The following is a 19,123-nucleotide window of genomic DNA, read 5'->3' on the forward strand; positions in this document are numbered from 1 at the left end:
TCTGGAACTTTTCTGACATGAACAATCCACCCTTCTCCATTCCATACCCATGCCCCTCCTACTTCCTCCTGGGGACCTCCCATGGTTCAGATGAAATATGCTTCAACCTTCTCTAGGTAGCTTCCCAAGCCTTCCATACTTCGGTCCCATGTAACTACCACTACTTGTTAGTGCAAATGTTTTATCCTCACCATATCCTTTCCACATGTCATGCTAACTCTGCCTTTGCCCTGATGTGTGTAAAAGATGAGAAGAGTGGAGAGGTAGGGGACTACCTCTTATTTACACTTCCTATGTGCCAGACATTGTACTAATGCTTTGCACACACTATTTCATCTAATCCTCATAACAAATCTATGGATAGGAACTATTAGTATCTTCATTTTATAGATGAGGAAACTGAGGCATGAAACTTGCCAAAGTCATAAGCTAGAAAGTTCTCCAGCTGTGATTTAAACATGTGCTTTTTGCTTCACCCTCCTGCCTCCAATATAAATTGTTGAGAGTGTTGATGGCAGGTATTTGTTAGTAATAGTTCCTCATTAAATATATTTTTAAAAAGCATCATTCTTGTTTGAAGAATACTTTAAAAAGCATATGCAGCAGTAAAGTTAGAGTAGTTAGCGTAAATTTTCTTCCTCCTATCCAGGTTTCAATTCCTAGGTTCTTATTCTCCAGGCAACAAACTCCCTCTCTCCTTTTCTCAGTCTACAGCTTCTCTGCAGTGAAACTCTCCAGACAACAGTGGGTGAATTGGAAGGGGAACTGGCATAAGATCATTTCATAATTAAATGGTCATCTTCCACATTTGATTGGACAGAAAAGTGTCTCAAAGATCATTGCTGGCTATAATTCTTCTGTATTGCTATTGGCACAGGCTAGCGATTTCTACCATAACCTACCTTGAAAGAAAATGGAACCAATCAAAATCATTAAAAATTTTTCTATTAAAAAACTCATTGTAAATACAAGGTTAGATTTGTATACTGTTAGAATCAATCAACAAACAAATATTTATAGGTTATCCACTGTGTGTTCTGAACTGGGCTGCAGTAGTACAGGATGTAATAGTAATAAAGTTCTCATGGAGTTTACCTATGGATTAGGGTGATAAGATATAAGACATTGGATGATAGAGCCAACAGTGCAAGATAAAATACAGTTAATGCCTAACTTATGGGGTATCAACTCTAAGTACAGAGAAACTCAGGGGAGATGGACATTAAAAAGGGCTGAAATGGTCAACACAGGCTTGAGGTATGGTAGGAATTTGTAGTGGTAAAGGACAAGGGGAAGAAAGGTATTAAAGACAGTGGGCACAACATGGGAAAACAAGTATCAATATTATGGAGGCAGTGAAGAGACCAACTTCTCAAAATTTATGTAAGTGCTAGAGAACAAGGGAAAATAAAGTTGAGAGGCAAAGAGCAGTCAAGGCAAAGAGGCTAGATTTCATGTCAAAAGGCATAGGATCAGGTAATAGCAAGTGTTGATAAGAATGTAGAGAAATTGGAGTCTGACATACACTGCTGGTGGAGATGTAAAATGGTGCAGTCATTTCTGAAAACAGTCTGGCACTTTCTCAAAAAGTTAAACATAGAGTTTCCACTCAACCCAACAATTCCACTCTTATGTATATACCCAAGAAAAATGAAAACATAAGTCCACCCAACAACTGTACATGAATGTTCATAGCAGCATCATTCATGATACCCAAAAAGTGGAAACAACTTAAAAGCCCATCAATTGGATGAATGGATAAACAAAATGTGTCATACAATGGGACACTATTCAGCCATAAAAAGAAATGAAGTACTGATACATTCTACAACACGGATGAGCCTTGAAAACATGCTAAATGACAGAAGCCAGTCACAAAAGACCACATACTTTATGATTCCATTTATATGAAATGTCCAGAAATGTCCACATATATAGATACTGAAAGTAGATTTGTAGTTATTTAAGAATTGGGTCATACCAGTCAGAATGGCCATCATCAAAAAATCTACAAACAATAAATGCTGGAGAGGGTGTGGAGAAAAGGGAACACTCCTGCACTGTTGGTGGGAATGTAAATCAATACAGCCACTATGGAGAACAGTATGGAGGTTCCTTAAAAAACTAAAAATAGAACTACCATATGACCCAGCAATCCCACTACTGGGCATATACCCAGAAAAAAACCATAATTCAAAAAGACACATGCACCCCAATGTTCATTGCAGCACTATTTACAATAGCCAGGATATGGAAGCAACCTAAATGCCCATCGACAGATGAATGGATAAAGAAGATGTGGTACATATATACAATGGAATATTACTCAGCCATAAAAAGGAATGAAATTGGGTCATTTGTAGAGATGTGGATGGACATAGAGACTGTCATACAGAGTGAAGTAAGTCAGAAAGAGAAAAACAAACATCATATATTAACACATTATATGTGAAATCTAGACAAATGGTATAGATGATCTTATTTGCAAAGCAGAAATAGAGACACAGACGTAGAGAACAAACATATGGATACCAAGGGGGAAAGGGGGGATGGGATGAACTGGGAGATTGGGATTGACATATATACACTACTATGTATAAAATAGGTAACTAATGAGAACCTACTGTATAGTACAGGGAACTCTACTTGGTGCTCTGTGGTGACCTAAATGGGAAGGAAAGAAAAAAAAAGAGGGGATATATGTATACGTATAGCTGGTTCACTTTGCTGTACAGTAGAAACTAAGACAACATTGTAAAGCAACTATACTCCAGCAAAAATTAATAAAAAAACAGATGAATGGATAAAGAAGATATAGTATACACATACAATGGAATACTACACAGCCATAAAAGAACAAAATGTTGCCATTTGCAGCAAGGTGGATGGACTTGGAAGGCATTATGCTAAGTGAAATATGTCAGACAGAGAAAGACAAACACTTATGATATCACTTATATGTGGAATCTAAAATATACAACAAACTAGTGAATATAACAAAAAGAAACAGATTCACAGATATAGAGAACTAGTGGTTACCAGTGGGGAGAGAGAAGGGGGCAGTGGCAGTATAGGGGTAGGGGAGTTAGAGGTACCAACTATTAGCTATAAAATAAGCTACAAAGACATATTGTACAGCACAGGGAATACAGTTAATATTTTATAATAACTATAAATGGGAATATAACCTTTAAAAATTGTGAATCACTGTGTTGTACACATGTAACTTAAATAATATTGTACAGCAACTATGCTTCAATTAAAAAAATAAAATAAATTAAAAAAAGAATTGGGGGAATGAGGTGGTAAGGAGTGACAGCTTTGATATGGCGAAATGTCCTAAAATTGCTTGTGGTTGTGGCTGCACAACTCTGTGAATATACTAAAAACCACTGATTCGTGCACTTTAATGAGTGAACTGTATATAGTATATGAATTATATCTCAGTAAAGCTGTTCCAAAAAAGAAAGTATAGAAAGGGATTTAAAATATACAAATATGACTTCATTGGTGGAGCTGACGTTCAGCTGCAGGTAGAGACCTTGATACCGAGGTGACCTCTAGGATACTTGGTGCTGAGAGTTTACTAATGAGACCTGGTAACTCTAGCCACAAATGGGACGGGAGATAAAGACAGGCAGAAGGTAAGAGTTAGTAGTGCAAACATCTTATCCAGAAAAGAAAGCACCCTGGAATCTTTGTGGCTAGAAAATTTATACCTACAGTTTATTAGACCAAGCTCCTCTAAAGCAGATGTTTTCTTATTCCTTTTTGTATTCCTAATGATTTGTAGAGGCCCTGAATTTTAATGGCTACTCAAACTATGTGTGTTAAAGGTTTTGGTTAATAGAGTAAACATTAAATCAACACTGTTAGGTTTGTCAAATGGTGCCCAGAATGAGGTTTTCACCAGTCTGAGGATAGATGAGAAAAACAAGGTCAACGTGAGATCTGTATTCGTTAAAGAGTAAATAGGAAGAAGGACCATAAAAATTAAGGCTTTTATATAATTGGTTGCAATTTAAACCTATATATTAAAAAGCAGAATACTTAACAATTATACTATGGGATTAAGGGCCAACACAGTTTCTCCTTTTGAGGTATAAATGTAACCTAAGTTCTTGGTTTCTGATTTAAAAAGAAAAATCAAACTTCTAGATTCAAACAAACAAGCAGGCAAACAAGCAAACAGGGAAATACTAGAATTTGCTTTAAAATGTGCTAGAAGATTTTACTTAAGTGTGATAGGATAGATACATCCTATCACACTTAAGTAAATTACAGTTTTCATAGGATAAAATAACTTTCTCTTCACGAAGGAAAAAGAGGCATCTTGGGTTTTTCTGAGGAAATATTTCCTTTGTGGTCTTTTTAGAAGGCTCGAGCTAAATATTACATTTTGCATGTCATGTTTTCGGTTATAGGCATAATTTAATTCTCAGTAACCATTCAAAACATAGAATAAACTGATTATAAAACCTCCACCACTTTCTTGAGGGAAAAGAGAGTTGGAATCACCATAGTGTAATAGTGTTGGAGTAACAGCCGGGAGTTGCTTGAGGAGAAGGGTAAGTCCCAAACACAACTGTTCCATATAAGAATGTGACAGGAGGATGCCAGATGAAGGATAAAGAGAGCAACCAACACCTAAAATGTAGGACTGGAAGTCTCTTAATATAGAGAGAACCAGAATTATTCAATTAGCTATGATAAAGTAATTCAGACTAATTGCATGAGGGATGAGGCTTCCTTTCTTTTCTTTTTATAAAAAAGGCCAAAATATTACTTAAAAAATAGTTTATTATGTATAGGCAGTAACCTAAGCACTGTATGCATATTAACTAATGTCATCCTCATAAAAACCTCATAAGTTTCAGATAGAGATATCTATTCTTCAGGTGAGGAAAGTGAGGCCCAGGCACACTAAGTGACTGCTCAAGGCCATAAAGCTGTTACGTTAGGTAGTAACTGGGATTTGAATCCAGTTGGTCTGGCTCTAGAGTCCAAACTCTCAACCATGACACTATATACTTAGATTATATAGCCCATCTACTAGGTTGCCTATCTCTAGTTACAACAGGTTGAACAGTATAAAATTTAGGTTGAGAAGATAGACATATTTTACAAATGGGATGGTAGAGACATATATAATGCTTGGGGCAACCCAAGAGGCAGTAATAGGAAAAGTGGTCCAAACTGAATGGCATTCAGATCCCCGTGCAAGCCCCCTTCCCTGGGGGCTTTCCACTGTTTTCCATTTTTAATCAGTTTTACTGAGGTACAGTTTACATAGTATAAAATGCACCCATTTTAAGAGTGTAGCTCTGAGTCTTGGCAAATGTATTTGCCTGTGTAACCACCACTACTGTCACCCCAAAAGGTTCCCTAATGTCCCTTTCAAGTCAATCCTCACCCCATTTGCAGCCCTAGGCCACTGCTTGTTTTCTTTCTACCATTAGAGATAGAATATCATATAAATTGCACAATACCGTCTGTACTTTTTTTTTTCAGTCCAGATTTTTTCACTCAGCATGATGTTTTTGTGATTTGCCTGTGTTGTTGTGTGTAATTGCCTTTGCATTTGATATTTCCTTCAAGGAATAGATCCCTTTCACACATCTGATTCATCCTTAAAGGCCTATTCAGATGATATCTTTTACTTTCTTCCTTACTTCAAATCCTAACCTGCATAGTACTGTAGTGTTTCATCCTCACAGCAGGTGTGCAAGCAAGATCACATGAGTGTTGCATTTTTCTAGTCAAAATTTGCACCTTGTCCATTAATAATCACTTATCTGTTTACTAAGTCATGTCTTTAAGTCATCTCTTTAGGCATCTTTAATATTTCTTTTGGCATGTTGACTTGCATGTTTTACACTCGAGCACCTCATTTTCTGCATCATACCTTGCATAACAGGGAAGGTGGAGATGAGAACAATTTCACCCTTAAAAGCAATGATAGGGAATCTTTAAATTGATAACCACTGAACCACAAAAAAGCAACATAAGCTAAAAAATAATTTAGATATTTCCTCCAGAGAAAACACTCTTCTTTTAGAATTTTGTTTATTTTTATTTTTTTATTTTGGGCTGCACTGTGAGGCTTGTGGGATCTTAGTTCGCCAACCAGGGACTGAACCTGGGCCCTCAGCAGTGAAAGTGCAGAGTCCTAACCACTGGACCGCCAAGGAACTCCCTTTTTTTTTTCGCTTTTTTTTTGAGAATTTTCAAAGAAGGAACTAATAGTTCCATTAAAAAAGAAAATACACAATTTTGTCGATACTTGAGATTATAATTCTGTATAATACACTTCTAAGTTATTTTATTTGGGGACAAATATGAGGAGAAAGAAAAAATAAATGAAGGGGAAGAGAAAAGAAAAAAGCTAAAAGAAAGACTTAAACATAGAACATAATATACAGACAGAGACTGACAGGCTCAAAAAGAAAACCAAACACCGAGAAAGACTACTAAAAGAGGGACAGATGCACGTAACACGCGTCACTTACATGGTCATGTATTATCTATTATGTGGTAATATTTCCATCTTGTGGCCTTTTAGGGTATTTCCTTTAAAGGGTTTTAAAGTCAAATTATTGCTCATTATAAGCATAAATGGGAATCACCTCTTGGTATGTACTCTAAAGGTCAATTGAATTAAGCCGAAGACTAGAAACTAGAATTTCCAGAGCTTACATAGGGTATCACTTTTTAGTACAGAGGGAAAATGGGATGGAATGCAGGAAGCACCCATTCACATAGATAATGAGGGACAGTTCACAGAGATAAGGAGCCTATTGCTTCTTGGCCACTTCCTGTGCTATGTGTAGGGAAGTCCAGGACCAATTGCTTTCTCTAACCTCAGTCGTATTTTCTTATCTCCCCTCCATCTCCTCTGGCTCTCACCTCAATTCGTCCCCTTCCCCCAAACTTCCTGGTCAGATCAATTCCATTTGACTTCTGTTATCACCATGGTTCTTTCACCATGCATGCCTTTGTTTTGGAGGGGGGGTCACGCTGCACAGCTTGTAGGATCATAGTTCCTCAACCAGGAATTGAACCTGGGCCCCAGCAGTGAAAGCACCAAGTCCTAACAAGTGGACCACCAGGGAATTCCCATGCATGCCTATTTTTTGACTAGTGAGTGGTTGGTGTAAGGTGGGGGAAAGTAGGAAGCATGCCTTGTGCACAATTGTCCTGAGAGAAGGAAGCCGGTGGTTCCTTACCTACTTATTTACATGATGTTCCATTCAAATTTGATCATTAGGCATGTGACCCAGGCTCATCTAATCAGAGTCTAGAATACCCTGGCCGGAGTCATTTGATTCAAGCCTGGGTTATTGGGTAGAATAATTCTCTGCAAAGGACTCTATGTCATGTTGTCAGGTCAAATCAACTAGATTGCTACTCATTCATTCATTCATTCACTTATTCTACGCATATTCAGGTGTCAGGTGTCCTGGACACAGCGCTGAACAATACAGACATAGTTCCTGCTCGTATGAAGCTCAGAGTATTGCAGAGGAATCAGAAGGAAGAGAGAGCTGAGGAACCGTGTGAGGAGGGCTTGGGGTCTCTGTGGAGGTCAGGAGGGAATTGGGTGTTGTGTGCTCTTAAGTTACCTGTTGGTTGGTGTTACTTTAAAGGCATATGACTTGATTGATAAATTTTAGGGGGAGAAAAGATCAACAAAAGAAAAAGATTGTGATTGACCTTATTTAATCAGAAGTTTAGTTGATAAGAATCTATTTTGGTTAACTGAAGAGCTGTGGAAGATTAACTTGGGTATACATAAACGACAAAAGCGAGGAAGAAAGCATGGTCAGCAAGTGTGTGTGGGTAGTATGATTTGAAAAGACTTCCAGGAGAAAGTGAATTTTGAAAAAGAGTTAAAAGTTCGTGGTGGACAATGATAGAGGAGACAAAACTTGATAGCTCTTCAGGTAAAAGTACTGTGCCAAAAACTAATAAGTGCTTGTGGGGAGGTACCAGGCAGATTGGCTTATAAGAGAACTGAAAGAAGGTGGGGCTGGAATTCCAGGCTGAGATACTTGGATTAGATTGTATGAGTGACAGGTTTCCATGGAGGTGTTAGTAATGAGAGTGAAGAATTGTTGGTCCATCTCCTGATAGACAGAGACATGGCCAAGTGCTTAAATTCCAGAATGCCCACCCAACCGCCTGGGTTCCTAAGGCTTAAAGGAGACTTACAGCAAGCACACAGGACACTTTGGGCAATGCCCACGTGTTGCTCCTCCCCAGAGCTCTGACCCTATTTTCCTATCTGTCTCCTCTCCTGGATGAATTGTGCCAGACCGCATGTGAGCCAGGAGGACACGAATTTACCTGTCCGAGGGTCAGCTGAGGTGTCTGTGTAGTGGCTACTTTTTATTTTGGCCACTTTGCTACTCTTTCCTCCTCCTTTCGGTAAGAGCATTCTGATTGCCCTTTGGGGAGCCAACCCCCCTCTTACTCTCAGTCTAAGTAGTTTGGGAGAATGCCACTCCTAGCTTCAGGGATGGACTTGTGATCCTAGGCTGTCTAATCGTTTCTGGGACTTTTCCAAGAAATCCTGGGAAGTAAGCAGAGCCTAGCAGTAAGGATTTTATGAGCCTGACGCTGCTACAGAGGCTGAAAACTGCTAAGCCCAAGGAAAAGGAACAAAGAGATGAAGATGAGAGCATCTAGTTGTACCTGGGGTATTTCTGAGATTTTTCAGTATTGTGAGCTAATAATGTTCCTTCTTTTGTTTAAGCCACTTTGGTTTGAATTTTCTATTGCATGCAGCGGAAGAGTTCCACCCTTGACTATAGCCTAATTCTTGGCTTTTTTTCTCATATGCCCATGCTTTGACCTTGGCCATCTGGATTTTACTTCCTTGTCTGGGAGAGGAGTCCCTGGAGAGCAGAACTGTCAAACTACCTACTGGAAGCCTCTTTTCCCTTCAATCCCACCCTGGGATTTTTCTTTAGGTTTTTTTTCCCCCATAGGCTTTTCAAGAGGGAGAGGAAGAAGGGGAGGGAGACATGGAAGGGAAGAGAGAAAGACACTAGTATTTACTAAAAGACTGTCCCTTTATTCCTCTTTCTTAAAACTCCACTCCATGGCATCATGGCTCCTGAAGTCTTTTTGGTCTTTGACCTTCATTAGAGCTCCCTTTTTTTGCCAGGCAGTGTGTGGGGTGCAATGTGAGGAAGGAAACTTTCAGTCCCTCATAAAGATTAGAAACTTTAGCCAACGATGATGCCTGAGTGACACGTCCCACGCACGAGAAGGGCTAAGAACTTGTAGGTCATTTTGGCTCATTCTACCAGCCTAGACAGTCACTCCTCATCCCATGAGAATCTCTAGAGTGACTGACATAGGATGTACGTTCTTTGTTTCTTGGCATCTTTTCCCAAGGGTTTGTGGTGGTTGAGTTCTGTATGCAAAGCTGGTTTCATTATCATGTTTTACTCAGTTGATTGATTAATTTGAGGCATATTGAAATCCTACTTAAAATAATCACCACCTGTTTAAGAGTTTGAAAATTTACAAATTGCTTTTACATATATCATCTTATTTCCTCTTCAAAAGAAACTTGGTTGGAAAGTAGGCTGGGTATTAGGGTGATTTTAACGATGAGGAGACTGACTTGAGCAGAGCAGTGTCTTTCCTGAGATGATGTAGCCAGTAAGTGGGGGAGCCATAGCTGAAGCTGGAGGCTGAGTCATTCAACCCATATTCAGGGATTCACACCCTCCCCTCACGCCCCACCCCCCATCATGCACTCTCTGATAGCTCAGTCTGGGACTGAGGAAAATACAAAAGGAGCGTAAAACACGGTCTTATTGAAAAATCAAGGTACATATGCAAGACATGAACAGCTCCATGGGATATAAGTTGGGCCAGACTTTTATCTTCAGAAGCTCTATGAAATAAAAAAGATTATGATGTCTCTCCTGCATATAACTGAAGAATACAAAACAAGTCTAAACTAAAGTGTAGGGATTCCACTTAATTTTTTTTTTTTTTTTTTTTTTTGCGGTACACGGGCCTCTCACTGTTGTGGCCTCTCCCGTTGCAGAGCACAGGCTCCGGACGCGCAGGCTCAGTGGCCATGGCTCACGGGCCCAGCTGCTCCGTGGCACGTGGGATCTTCCTGGACCGGGGCACGAACCCATGTCCCCTGCATCGGCAGGCAGACTCTCAACCACTGCGCCACCAGGGAAGCCCAATCCACTTAAGTTTTGATTATTTTCTATGACAACTACTTCAGTGCTGCTTTTTGAAATATCCAATATCCTTTTAAGAAGAGTTTTTTCTGTGCCCTTGATTTGCTTGTATCCTAAGCTTAGTTGACTTATGGGGGGGGGTCCAGCACATTATATTTTGAATAATATAATGGCAAAAGTGGTGGCTAAACATAGTGACACTAGTTTTATGGTTTTATGCCCCTTGGTATATGGAATATAATAGGTGCTCAAGAAATACTTGTTAAGTACAAGGGAACAATATATTTAATTTAAGCACTATAAAAACACTCCACTCAGTACTAAATCTGTCCCAGGATATTTAAAAACATTTAGGGACCATACTCCTGATATTTTGAACCACTAGACTAAAGAATAGTTGAGCTCAAGGGTTCAAACAGATAATCAAATTAAATTACTATCAATTTTGCAGAAGTCAGTTGCTCAGATGTTTGAAAAGGCAAGTTGAATCCCAGGCTACATCTAGTGACCTCATTTAGATATTGGCTTTTTGAGGTAACCACTTTAATCTGTCTTGCTTGGATCAGTCTAACTCTGCTTTATTACACAGTGAACTGCTATCTAAGTGAAAGATGTACCTGCCAAGCTTCAACCTTCTTGATATCTGCACAGGAACCGTTGGTGAAGAGCCCTCTCCCAGGTATGCAGGTGTATATATCTTGCAGGGCATGAGCAATGGAGTAGACGGCTAAGTAGACATTGTAGGATATCCGTAAATGTGTATAATCCATGTAAGGGGTCTCGACACTACTGATGTTCTCATCCCCTGTACAGAGAGGTCGGAAGGCGGTGGAGCTGTTGCTTATCCTACCACCACCTTCTTCATGACCTCTCAGGAAGGTGTCCATGGGTAATGGTCCTTTAGCACCTTCTTGGAGGTGGCAGTTAAATGTTTCTTCCCAAAACTCCTTAGCAAAACCGTTGTGGACAGACTTCCTGGGATGGACTTTCTGCAGGAATTCCCGGAAACCTGGGATCTGCCCAGCCTTCAAAGCGAATCCAATGGTGCCTCCGACCACATGGAAGTATTCAGGCATGGCGATCAAGGAAGAGCTGGCCCAGGCCTCGCTGGCCAGCCAGATCCTACCCGTGATATTTCGCCGGACGATTTCCTTGATGAGGGGTTCCAGGTCTGGGCCACTGGAGAAGACGACGATGACTTTGGCTGTGGAATTCTGTATCACCTCCACCACTTGCTGGATCTCTTCCTCATCAGAGTACTGGGAGATGAGTTCACTGAAGTCGATGCAGATGTCCCTCTCCTCAGCTTCCTCTCGGAACTTCTCGATCCCTGGCCGACCATAGTCATCATCAGCTGCAATTGTGCCCACCCAGTTCCAGCGGAAGTACTCGATGATGTCAGCCATGGCGGTGGCCTGGTGTTCATCATTGGGGATGGTACGGAGGAAGGACTTGAACTGATTTTTGTTGCTGAGGAGTCTGCTGGAAGAGGCATAGCTGACCTGGAAAGAACACAGAATGAGTGAGTGATTGAGGTGCCAGGTGAGCCTCCAGACTGTGTGGAGGAGGCTTTTTGAACATTCACTGATCTAATATATCAAATGCTGGTCACTGCAGACAGGATGAAGGCATGAAGACAACCAGAATCTATTCCTCTCCAGTGTGAGCACTCAAGCATCTGTCAGTCTATCAAGGAGCATTCTAATTCCCAGCAGGTGATCCTTCACAATGCTACCTTCAAAAATGGGTCTGATCATAAAGTCAACCCAACAACAGTAGGATCTACTTAACCTTTATGCACTGTTCCATAGTTTCTCCTAACTTCCTCCGTGCTGCCTCATTGGCTACAATATATCCACGTACATATCTTCTGCCTGTGGGGTCCAGGTTCTCATTTGAACATTTTAGCTTCCCCTTTACTATAATGAACACTTTGTCCATGACTTCTGGAAGGAATCAGGTTCCCTTTGGGTTATGAACCTAAGGCTCTTTAGAGAAGCCTCTGGGGTTCCCCTTTCTTATTCTGCCTAGTTTCTCTCTTCCAGTCTCCAGCTATTCCCTCTCTCCCCTCCCCTATCTCCCCACCTCCTCCATGCCAGAAGTACTTTAGATAAAAGTACCCTCAATTGCAGTCATTTCTAAGAACTGTTTATTATTTAGGCTCAATTAGCCATTTAGGTTCATTAGGCTCAATTCCCCTTCATCACAATCATGATGATGTACATCATTAAATACAGTCAGAAAAACATCCTTTCCTCTCCTGGCTTCTCAGTGAGTTCAACCACCACCGGCAGCCCTTTCCTCTGTGCAATTTCAAGTGGTGGTCGAGGCCTCTTGACAGGCTTTTGTTGTGGGTCTCCAAAACCTAAAGAGGCTGAAAAGGAACCCTGGAGAAGCTGCCTTGATGTGTTTCCACTTTCTAGGACATAGCCAGTACTATATTTGAGCATGGATGTGGGTCACCAAGGGTAGAAAGCCTTACCTTTTGTGGTAAAAGATTCTTGCCTGAAGAAGTATCCAAATATCATGTAAAGCATTCGTTAGTGCAGAGCTTCCCAATTTCTTTTCAAGTTGTGGCAAACATAGAAGGTGGGGTGAATGGAGGAGGCTGACCAGCCCTGATGGGTGTGTTCTGACCACCCTAGACCCCACCCACCATCCCAGACCTGGAGAGGGTCAGTATCTCAGCCTATCTGCAGCACTCCTGTGTGTCTTGGCTCACCAGTTAGGAAGTTCCAAGTTATTGAACCATTTCTTCTGAAGGACAAAGTATTTTTATTTTAATTTAACTTGAGGTTTATTCATATTTAATCCCTGCATTCTTTCAGCATTTTTGCCATTAGCAGTCTTGTCTTTCAACTCTTTTTTTTTGAATTTTATTCATTTTTTTATACAGCAGGTTCTTATTAGTTATCCATTTTATACATATTAGTGTATATATGTCAATCCCAATCTCCCAATTCATCACACCACTACCACCCCCCGCCACTTTCCCCCCTTGGTGTCCATACATTTGTTCCCTATGAAGGACAAAACCTTTTTACACTGAATGGAATTTCTTCTTGGTAATGAAAGAACGTTTAATATCTCTTGTTCTCCAGTTTTCTAGAGAGATTTAAAACTTCTTAAGAATACCATGTTGAAGAAATTTGGGGGAATGCCTTTTTAATATTTTTCACTGATTGAAACAATTAGTTTTCAATGTTCAGTGCTTTAAAATGAATTCTTTCTATATATTTCTTTTTATTAATGAATAGTTTCTACATCAAAAACATAAAAGACATTGATACATGAAAGACCTGGTCCAACTTTGCTAATGAGCAGGCATTATTTTTCTGACAAGAGCTTTGATTTTGAGAGTTATAATATGAAAGTCATTTTTTTCCTTTTATTAAAATAAGCTCCTTCTTGCTCTACTGTGACACCTCATGAGGCAGGTAGTTAGATTAAGTAATTGTTGAGATGTTATTGTTTTTAGAGAGCTCTATTTGCAGACCCAAACAACAGGCTTCTTGATCAGGTTTTTGCAAATGAAAAGTCTACTCAGGCCTTTTGTAAATTCATTCAGTATTGCTTACTTCTTGATACTTTTTTGAAAAATGGGCCAAAAAGGGTTTTAAAGATATAAAAATTACAAATAAACATATCCTCCATGGATATGTTTCTCTTAAAGAATGCATTTATAATATTTGTCCACTTTTTAAAAGGAAAACTATAAAAGTGGGGATAAATACCAATTCATTACCCACTCCCCCCCAAAAAAACCCCTTAAAAACACACAAAATTTTTTTATTGTAAGAGGGGAGAGTTTCATGAATGATTCAGAAAACTTCTAACCACAACTTGTTCTAGCTGGTCTGCTTGTTCCATCCACTAGGTGGCGTGAGTGGCATAAGAAGTTCAACTGGGGCCTCTGCCTTCACCCAACAGGGCGTGGTTCCCAGCTCTGCTGCACATTAGACTCATCTAGGGAGCTTTCAGAACTCCTGACGCCCAGGCTGCATCTCATATCAGTTAAACCAGGATCTCTGGGGGGTGAGTCCCAGGCATCAGTATTTTTAAAGCTCTTGAAGTGATTCCAACAGGCAGCCATGACAGAGAACCACTGCTGCGGATACACTTACATTGGTTTGACTGATAATCATTATAGCCTTCTCAGCACTTTTATAATTCAAGCTCAACTTAACCTTATATTTCATCCAAACCACAATGAATTAAAACCCTCCCCTTCGTGTTCTTTATTTACTTGGTGGCAATTACATCTTATGTCTGTTGGCTATGACAACCTGCTTTAACTGTGTATCTAAAATACTACTACGCAATATGCCAAATATAAAGATGCATATTTGCATCTTGCCCAACACATTTACTCTTGTGGGCTTTGTCAGATCATTTTGGCACAAAGATTATAGAGCCAGGGTTTCCCCATGGGAAACACCTTTAATTCCCTGAAGTAAGGATTCGGGAAATGATGACAAGACTTTCTCAGTTGCCACATGTATAGAAAGGGATAATGGCTATCACCAAGGAAACAGAGACCTCCCAGCATAGAAATGTGAATTTATCAAAGGTAGTCTTAAAAATTTTAAATACTAGACACTGAAGAAAATAATTTAAAGTGTGATATATAATTAAATTAAAAAATTGATATATGAGATGCAACACAATTGAGCTGATTCTCCCACCCATGGACATTTAGGTTTTTTCCAATTTTTCACTATTATAAAATGATGTCACAGCCCTATAAATATTAATATGAAAAAAAGGTTTGCTCTATAGTGTTAATGGGAAAAAAATCAGGTTATAAGATGGCATTTAGAGTTTGCTGTCTTTTTTTGGTGAAAAACATATGCAACTTTGAACAAATGTTTATTAAAGCACTTATTTCAGTGAATTGTTAGTATCTGAAAATGTAGACGTCTATTTCCCTGTCTAGGCTGAGTTCCTGCAGGGTGGAAACTGCTTATTCATATACACTCTACAAGTATTTGTTGAATGAAATAGAATATTTTCCATTTCTAGAATGTGCAAGATAATGATTAAGTTCCGATTTTGTGAGAAAATATGCTCTGCTTTCCTCCGAGCTAAACTTTCAACCAGAGGAGAGAGAGGCAGAGACTTTTAAGGGACTAGGATTTGGGGCAGATATTTTGGGTTTGAAAGGTGGGATTTACATCATTTGGTCTCATTCCTTTTAGTAAAGGCAGAAGAACAGCCATTTACTGATGAAATGGAGTGGAAAATAAATAACTGAACCCTTTGGAATAAAAGACAAAGTTTTATACAAGGTATGTTTAAAAAAATTTTGGAAGAATTGTGAAGGCTCAGTTGACATTGTTGACTCTGGGGTCTCAAAAATCCCCAGTGGTCACGATACAGATAATTAAAAGATCTTTTGTGCCAAAGTAAAGCCAGAGAAGGGAAAATAGCAAACTGTATGGACACTGGGTGTGGCATCCTCCCAGCCTGCTTTCCTGGCCCCTGCCCACATTGCCCCATCTGAGATGGCACGCGTACCTGGGGGATGTAGAAGAGCCCCAGCAGGTTTGCCACCGCTGTGGAGATGCCTGAGCCAGTCGCTCCCACCACGGCGATAGTAGAGGGGATGTGCTCTGAGCAGTTGCAGAACTCATCAAGGTTCAAAGAATCGATTTTGTTCTGGGCCACAAAACTCAGGGTGGCTTCCAGGGCTTTAGAAACAGTGTTGCAAGTGTCGAATATCCTGTATCCCAGGGTCATGTTGGGAAGAAGGGCTGGGCTGCTGTTTATTTCCTCTATGGCAAATATCATAGCTTGTAGCCAGCGAAATCCTCGGAAATTATACCTGGAAGAAAGAAATGGAAGAAAGCAAGAGGCTTTCTGGTCAACTTCTTTAGAGTACAGACTGGGCAAAGCTGGTTTGAACCTCGTTCCATTACTCTGGTTTCATGACGTTGTGTTTTTTGAGACTCAAAGTCCTCTCTGTAAAATGGGGATAACACCTACTTCAGAGGGTGGCTGTGAGCATGAGATAATTATGCACAATTCTCAGCATGGTGCCTCACACAGAGTTAGGGACTAATAATAACAAGGATTGTGGTTAGTAATAGAATGAATCATTTGTATCTGCCTTATCCAACAAAGAATTTGAAATAACTGATATGAGGTACTTTAGTAAAAGTAATACAGAGATATAAAAAAAAAAAAGGACCAGGGAAAATATAAATAGATTAGGATTTGAATACATAAGAAGCTAAAAATAACTTCAGATTTGCAGAGTCACAAATTTAAACTGACATTCCTGGAGGTAGAAGAGGAAAGGGAAATGAGTGATATCTTCATAAACAAACAAGCAAACAAATATTATGCATCGGAAGGCTATTCACAAACAGTGGTCACTTCTGGGTGGTAGAATGATGAGTTTTAAAATTGTGTGATTTTGTCTTTATACTTTCTATTTCAAAAAATAAGCATGCATTGCTTTTCAAAGAACATTATTTTAAATAAAAATCAAGCAAATTAACAAAGCGAAACAGGGTCAGTGACATAGTTTTCACTCTTCCAGGACACAGCACATAGTGAGAGCTTGATAAATGTTCTGAATCAGTGTATCAGCACCCAGAGAAGAAAAGCTAACAAGTCTGCAGTTTCTCTCTTTGTATCGTGGGTTTCCTGACTTGAACTCAAAGGCAGGGGGAAAGAAATACAAGCTGTTATACTTCACTGTATCAGTTAGGTTCCTAAATGTCCTGGTCTAACTTTTAATGTGACATTTTCTCTTAGTCATTTTCTTCATGTTTCCTTCATTTATTTATTTTTTTAAACCTGCAAAGTTATGAAGATCTATTACTGAATTTTTCATTACCTAAAACATCTATACTGCTAAACTGATTTTCCTATCTTTCTTTAATACAATTAATATATATATAATTTCAGAACAAGCTCTTGCTTGATCTCAGGTATGTATGTGGCACCTGCACAACTCTGTCCAGCAAGGGAACAACAAAAAGGATATTTGTCCACATGGGTTACGTGAAGGATATAAACAGCATCAGTGAAATTCTACACTTAGTTTTTCTGCACTCATAAAAAAATGTGAAAATGTTATCTAATTTGTGAGCCCTCATTAGAACACGAGCAGAAATCCAGTTTTGTTGGAACGATTCTAGTTTTCATTTTCATTTTCTAGGTATCAGGAAGACCAAGGGAAAGTGCTGGATCCCTTCTGGAAGTTGCAAATCTCAAGAGAAAGTGCTCTTCTCTCTCACAAGATGGGTCAAGACTTGAGGTGCAGTAATGGTCTCTGATGTCCAGATTAAGGCAGGTGATATACAGCCCTCTGTACTCTGCAGAAGTCAGATACTATTTGAAGGAATTGTACCTAGTGTTAGACGCCATATTCTAAGAGTCATGATAAATTAGGGAACATCAGAGAGAGGGCATCCAGAATGGTGAGGGTCTGAAAATCATGTCATGAAACAACTATTTAGAAAACTATTTGGTCTGGAAAAGAAATGATTCAAGGGGGCATGTTAGCTGTCTTCAAATGGCCGAAGACAGAGTCCAGTGAGAGAGTTAAGATGGATTCTGTGTTTCTCTATCTATGTAGATGGATTCTGTGTTAGCAGGGGGATTTCAGCTTCCTATAAGAATTCTAATGGGAGTGATTCCAAATGCTACGGGCTGCATTTTGAAGACGCCCAGGTCATGCCAGCCACTGAAGTTTCTTTCAGCTTTAAAATCCTTAAAAAAAATAAGAGTGAGGCAGCCAACACTCAGGTATTATGACCACTGGGGCACTTAAGGTCATTGGGAGATTTTACTACTCAGGTTTGCAAAACCTACAATAAATTTCTTTCTAGGTACTTGGTCTTCCATTAAGTAACACAGCCTCCAGGTGAACAATGATGACTGAGTTACCAAGTGACCAAGCACGGCTCCAACAGGCCATGGATTTTTCTATTCAGTATCTTTGACATTTTATTTTTGGAAAAATTTCTTTTAAAAAAATGAGGGGGGGGGAATAATAAGCTTCAGCATGGTTACCAGTCACCATTTTTGAAAAGAGAGAACCAACTTTGAAAAAATTATTTCAGGTTTGGTACAGCTTTTCTCCAACCACCAGGAGAAAAGACTCTCCAGGGTGGCTCCTGACCTTACCTGATACATTCCACAGACTCCGGCCTCGACTTTAGATCTTGATCTTTGGCTGCTACTCCAAAATGAATAGGAAAGAGCCCCCCGAGGATAATGTCCCCTTTCTTCTGGGCTCGCTGGTCAGGCCCATAGGCAGAAGTACACCAGGTAAAAGCCAAGAAGATCCAACAGCAGCTATAAAATGCCATAGTTCTGCTTTCTCTCCAGGGGGAGGGACAAGGGTGCTGGTGGTCTGGGGGCCCCTGAGAACTTTCCCCCTTGGTGTGACTTACTCCCTGCGGTGGAGGCACATGTCTACAGAATTAGTAACAGAATGGAACCGTGGTGTTTGAATTTCCACTTCTGCCCTCTCCATCGCAGGCTCGTGAGGCGGGTGGTTCCTGAGTCTTCAGAAGCCACATCATGCAGAGACCACGGGTAGTACTTTCTAAAAACAAAAGAGAAACAAAATGAATTCAACTAAGCCTAAATCCCATGTTGTTATGATGACTGAAACAGAAGTGGCTCAGAATTTCCACTTAGAGAGGCTGAGGGGTAGCAGGTGGGGAGGGCATGGCTTTGAGCCTCATTTTTATAGCACTTCACATAAGATACAGAACATTTCAATTGCCCATATCAGAGAAGGACCATGTTCATTTTAAAGAGGCCACTGATAAGCTGAGGCCTTCACTGATGTTGCCACTGGATTTTAATCCCTTCATTCTTCCGTGTGAATAATGCACAGAGTTGGCCTAGTGGTAGCAGTTCCTTGTATTATACTACTAGTAATGCTA

General features: G+C 39.9%; 1 protein-coding gene across 2 annotated transcripts in view; it reads right to left on the minus strand.

Annotated features, from left to right (window-relative positions):
* The window catches only part of CASR (calcium sensing receptor), a 28,601-nt gene extending 10,063 nt beyond the window's left edge, over window positions 1–18,538 (minus strand). For both annotated transcript variants that reach the window (XM_060149314.1, XM_060149313.1), the window contains exons 1-3: window positions 18,354–18,538; window positions 15,732–16,038; window positions 10,832–11,716 (exon numbers count right to left, since the gene is read on the minus strand). In XM_060149314.1, coding sequence (XP_060005297.1) covers window positions 10,832–11,716; window positions 15,732–16,038; window positions 18,354–18,538 — 1,377 coding nt within the window. The remainder of the gene's footprint in view (window positions 1–10,831; window positions 11,717–15,731; window positions 16,039–18,353) is intronic.
* Window positions 18,539–19,123: the final 585 nt, after the last annotated feature.

The sequence above is a fragment of the Lagenorhynchus albirostris genome, chromosome 5, assembly GCF_949774975.1.
Source record: "Lagenorhynchus albirostris chromosome 5, mLagAlb1.1, whole genome shotgun sequence".
Lineage (NCBI taxonomy): Eukaryota > Metazoa > Chordata > Mammalia > Artiodactyla > Delphinidae > Lagenorhynchus > Lagenorhynchus albirostris.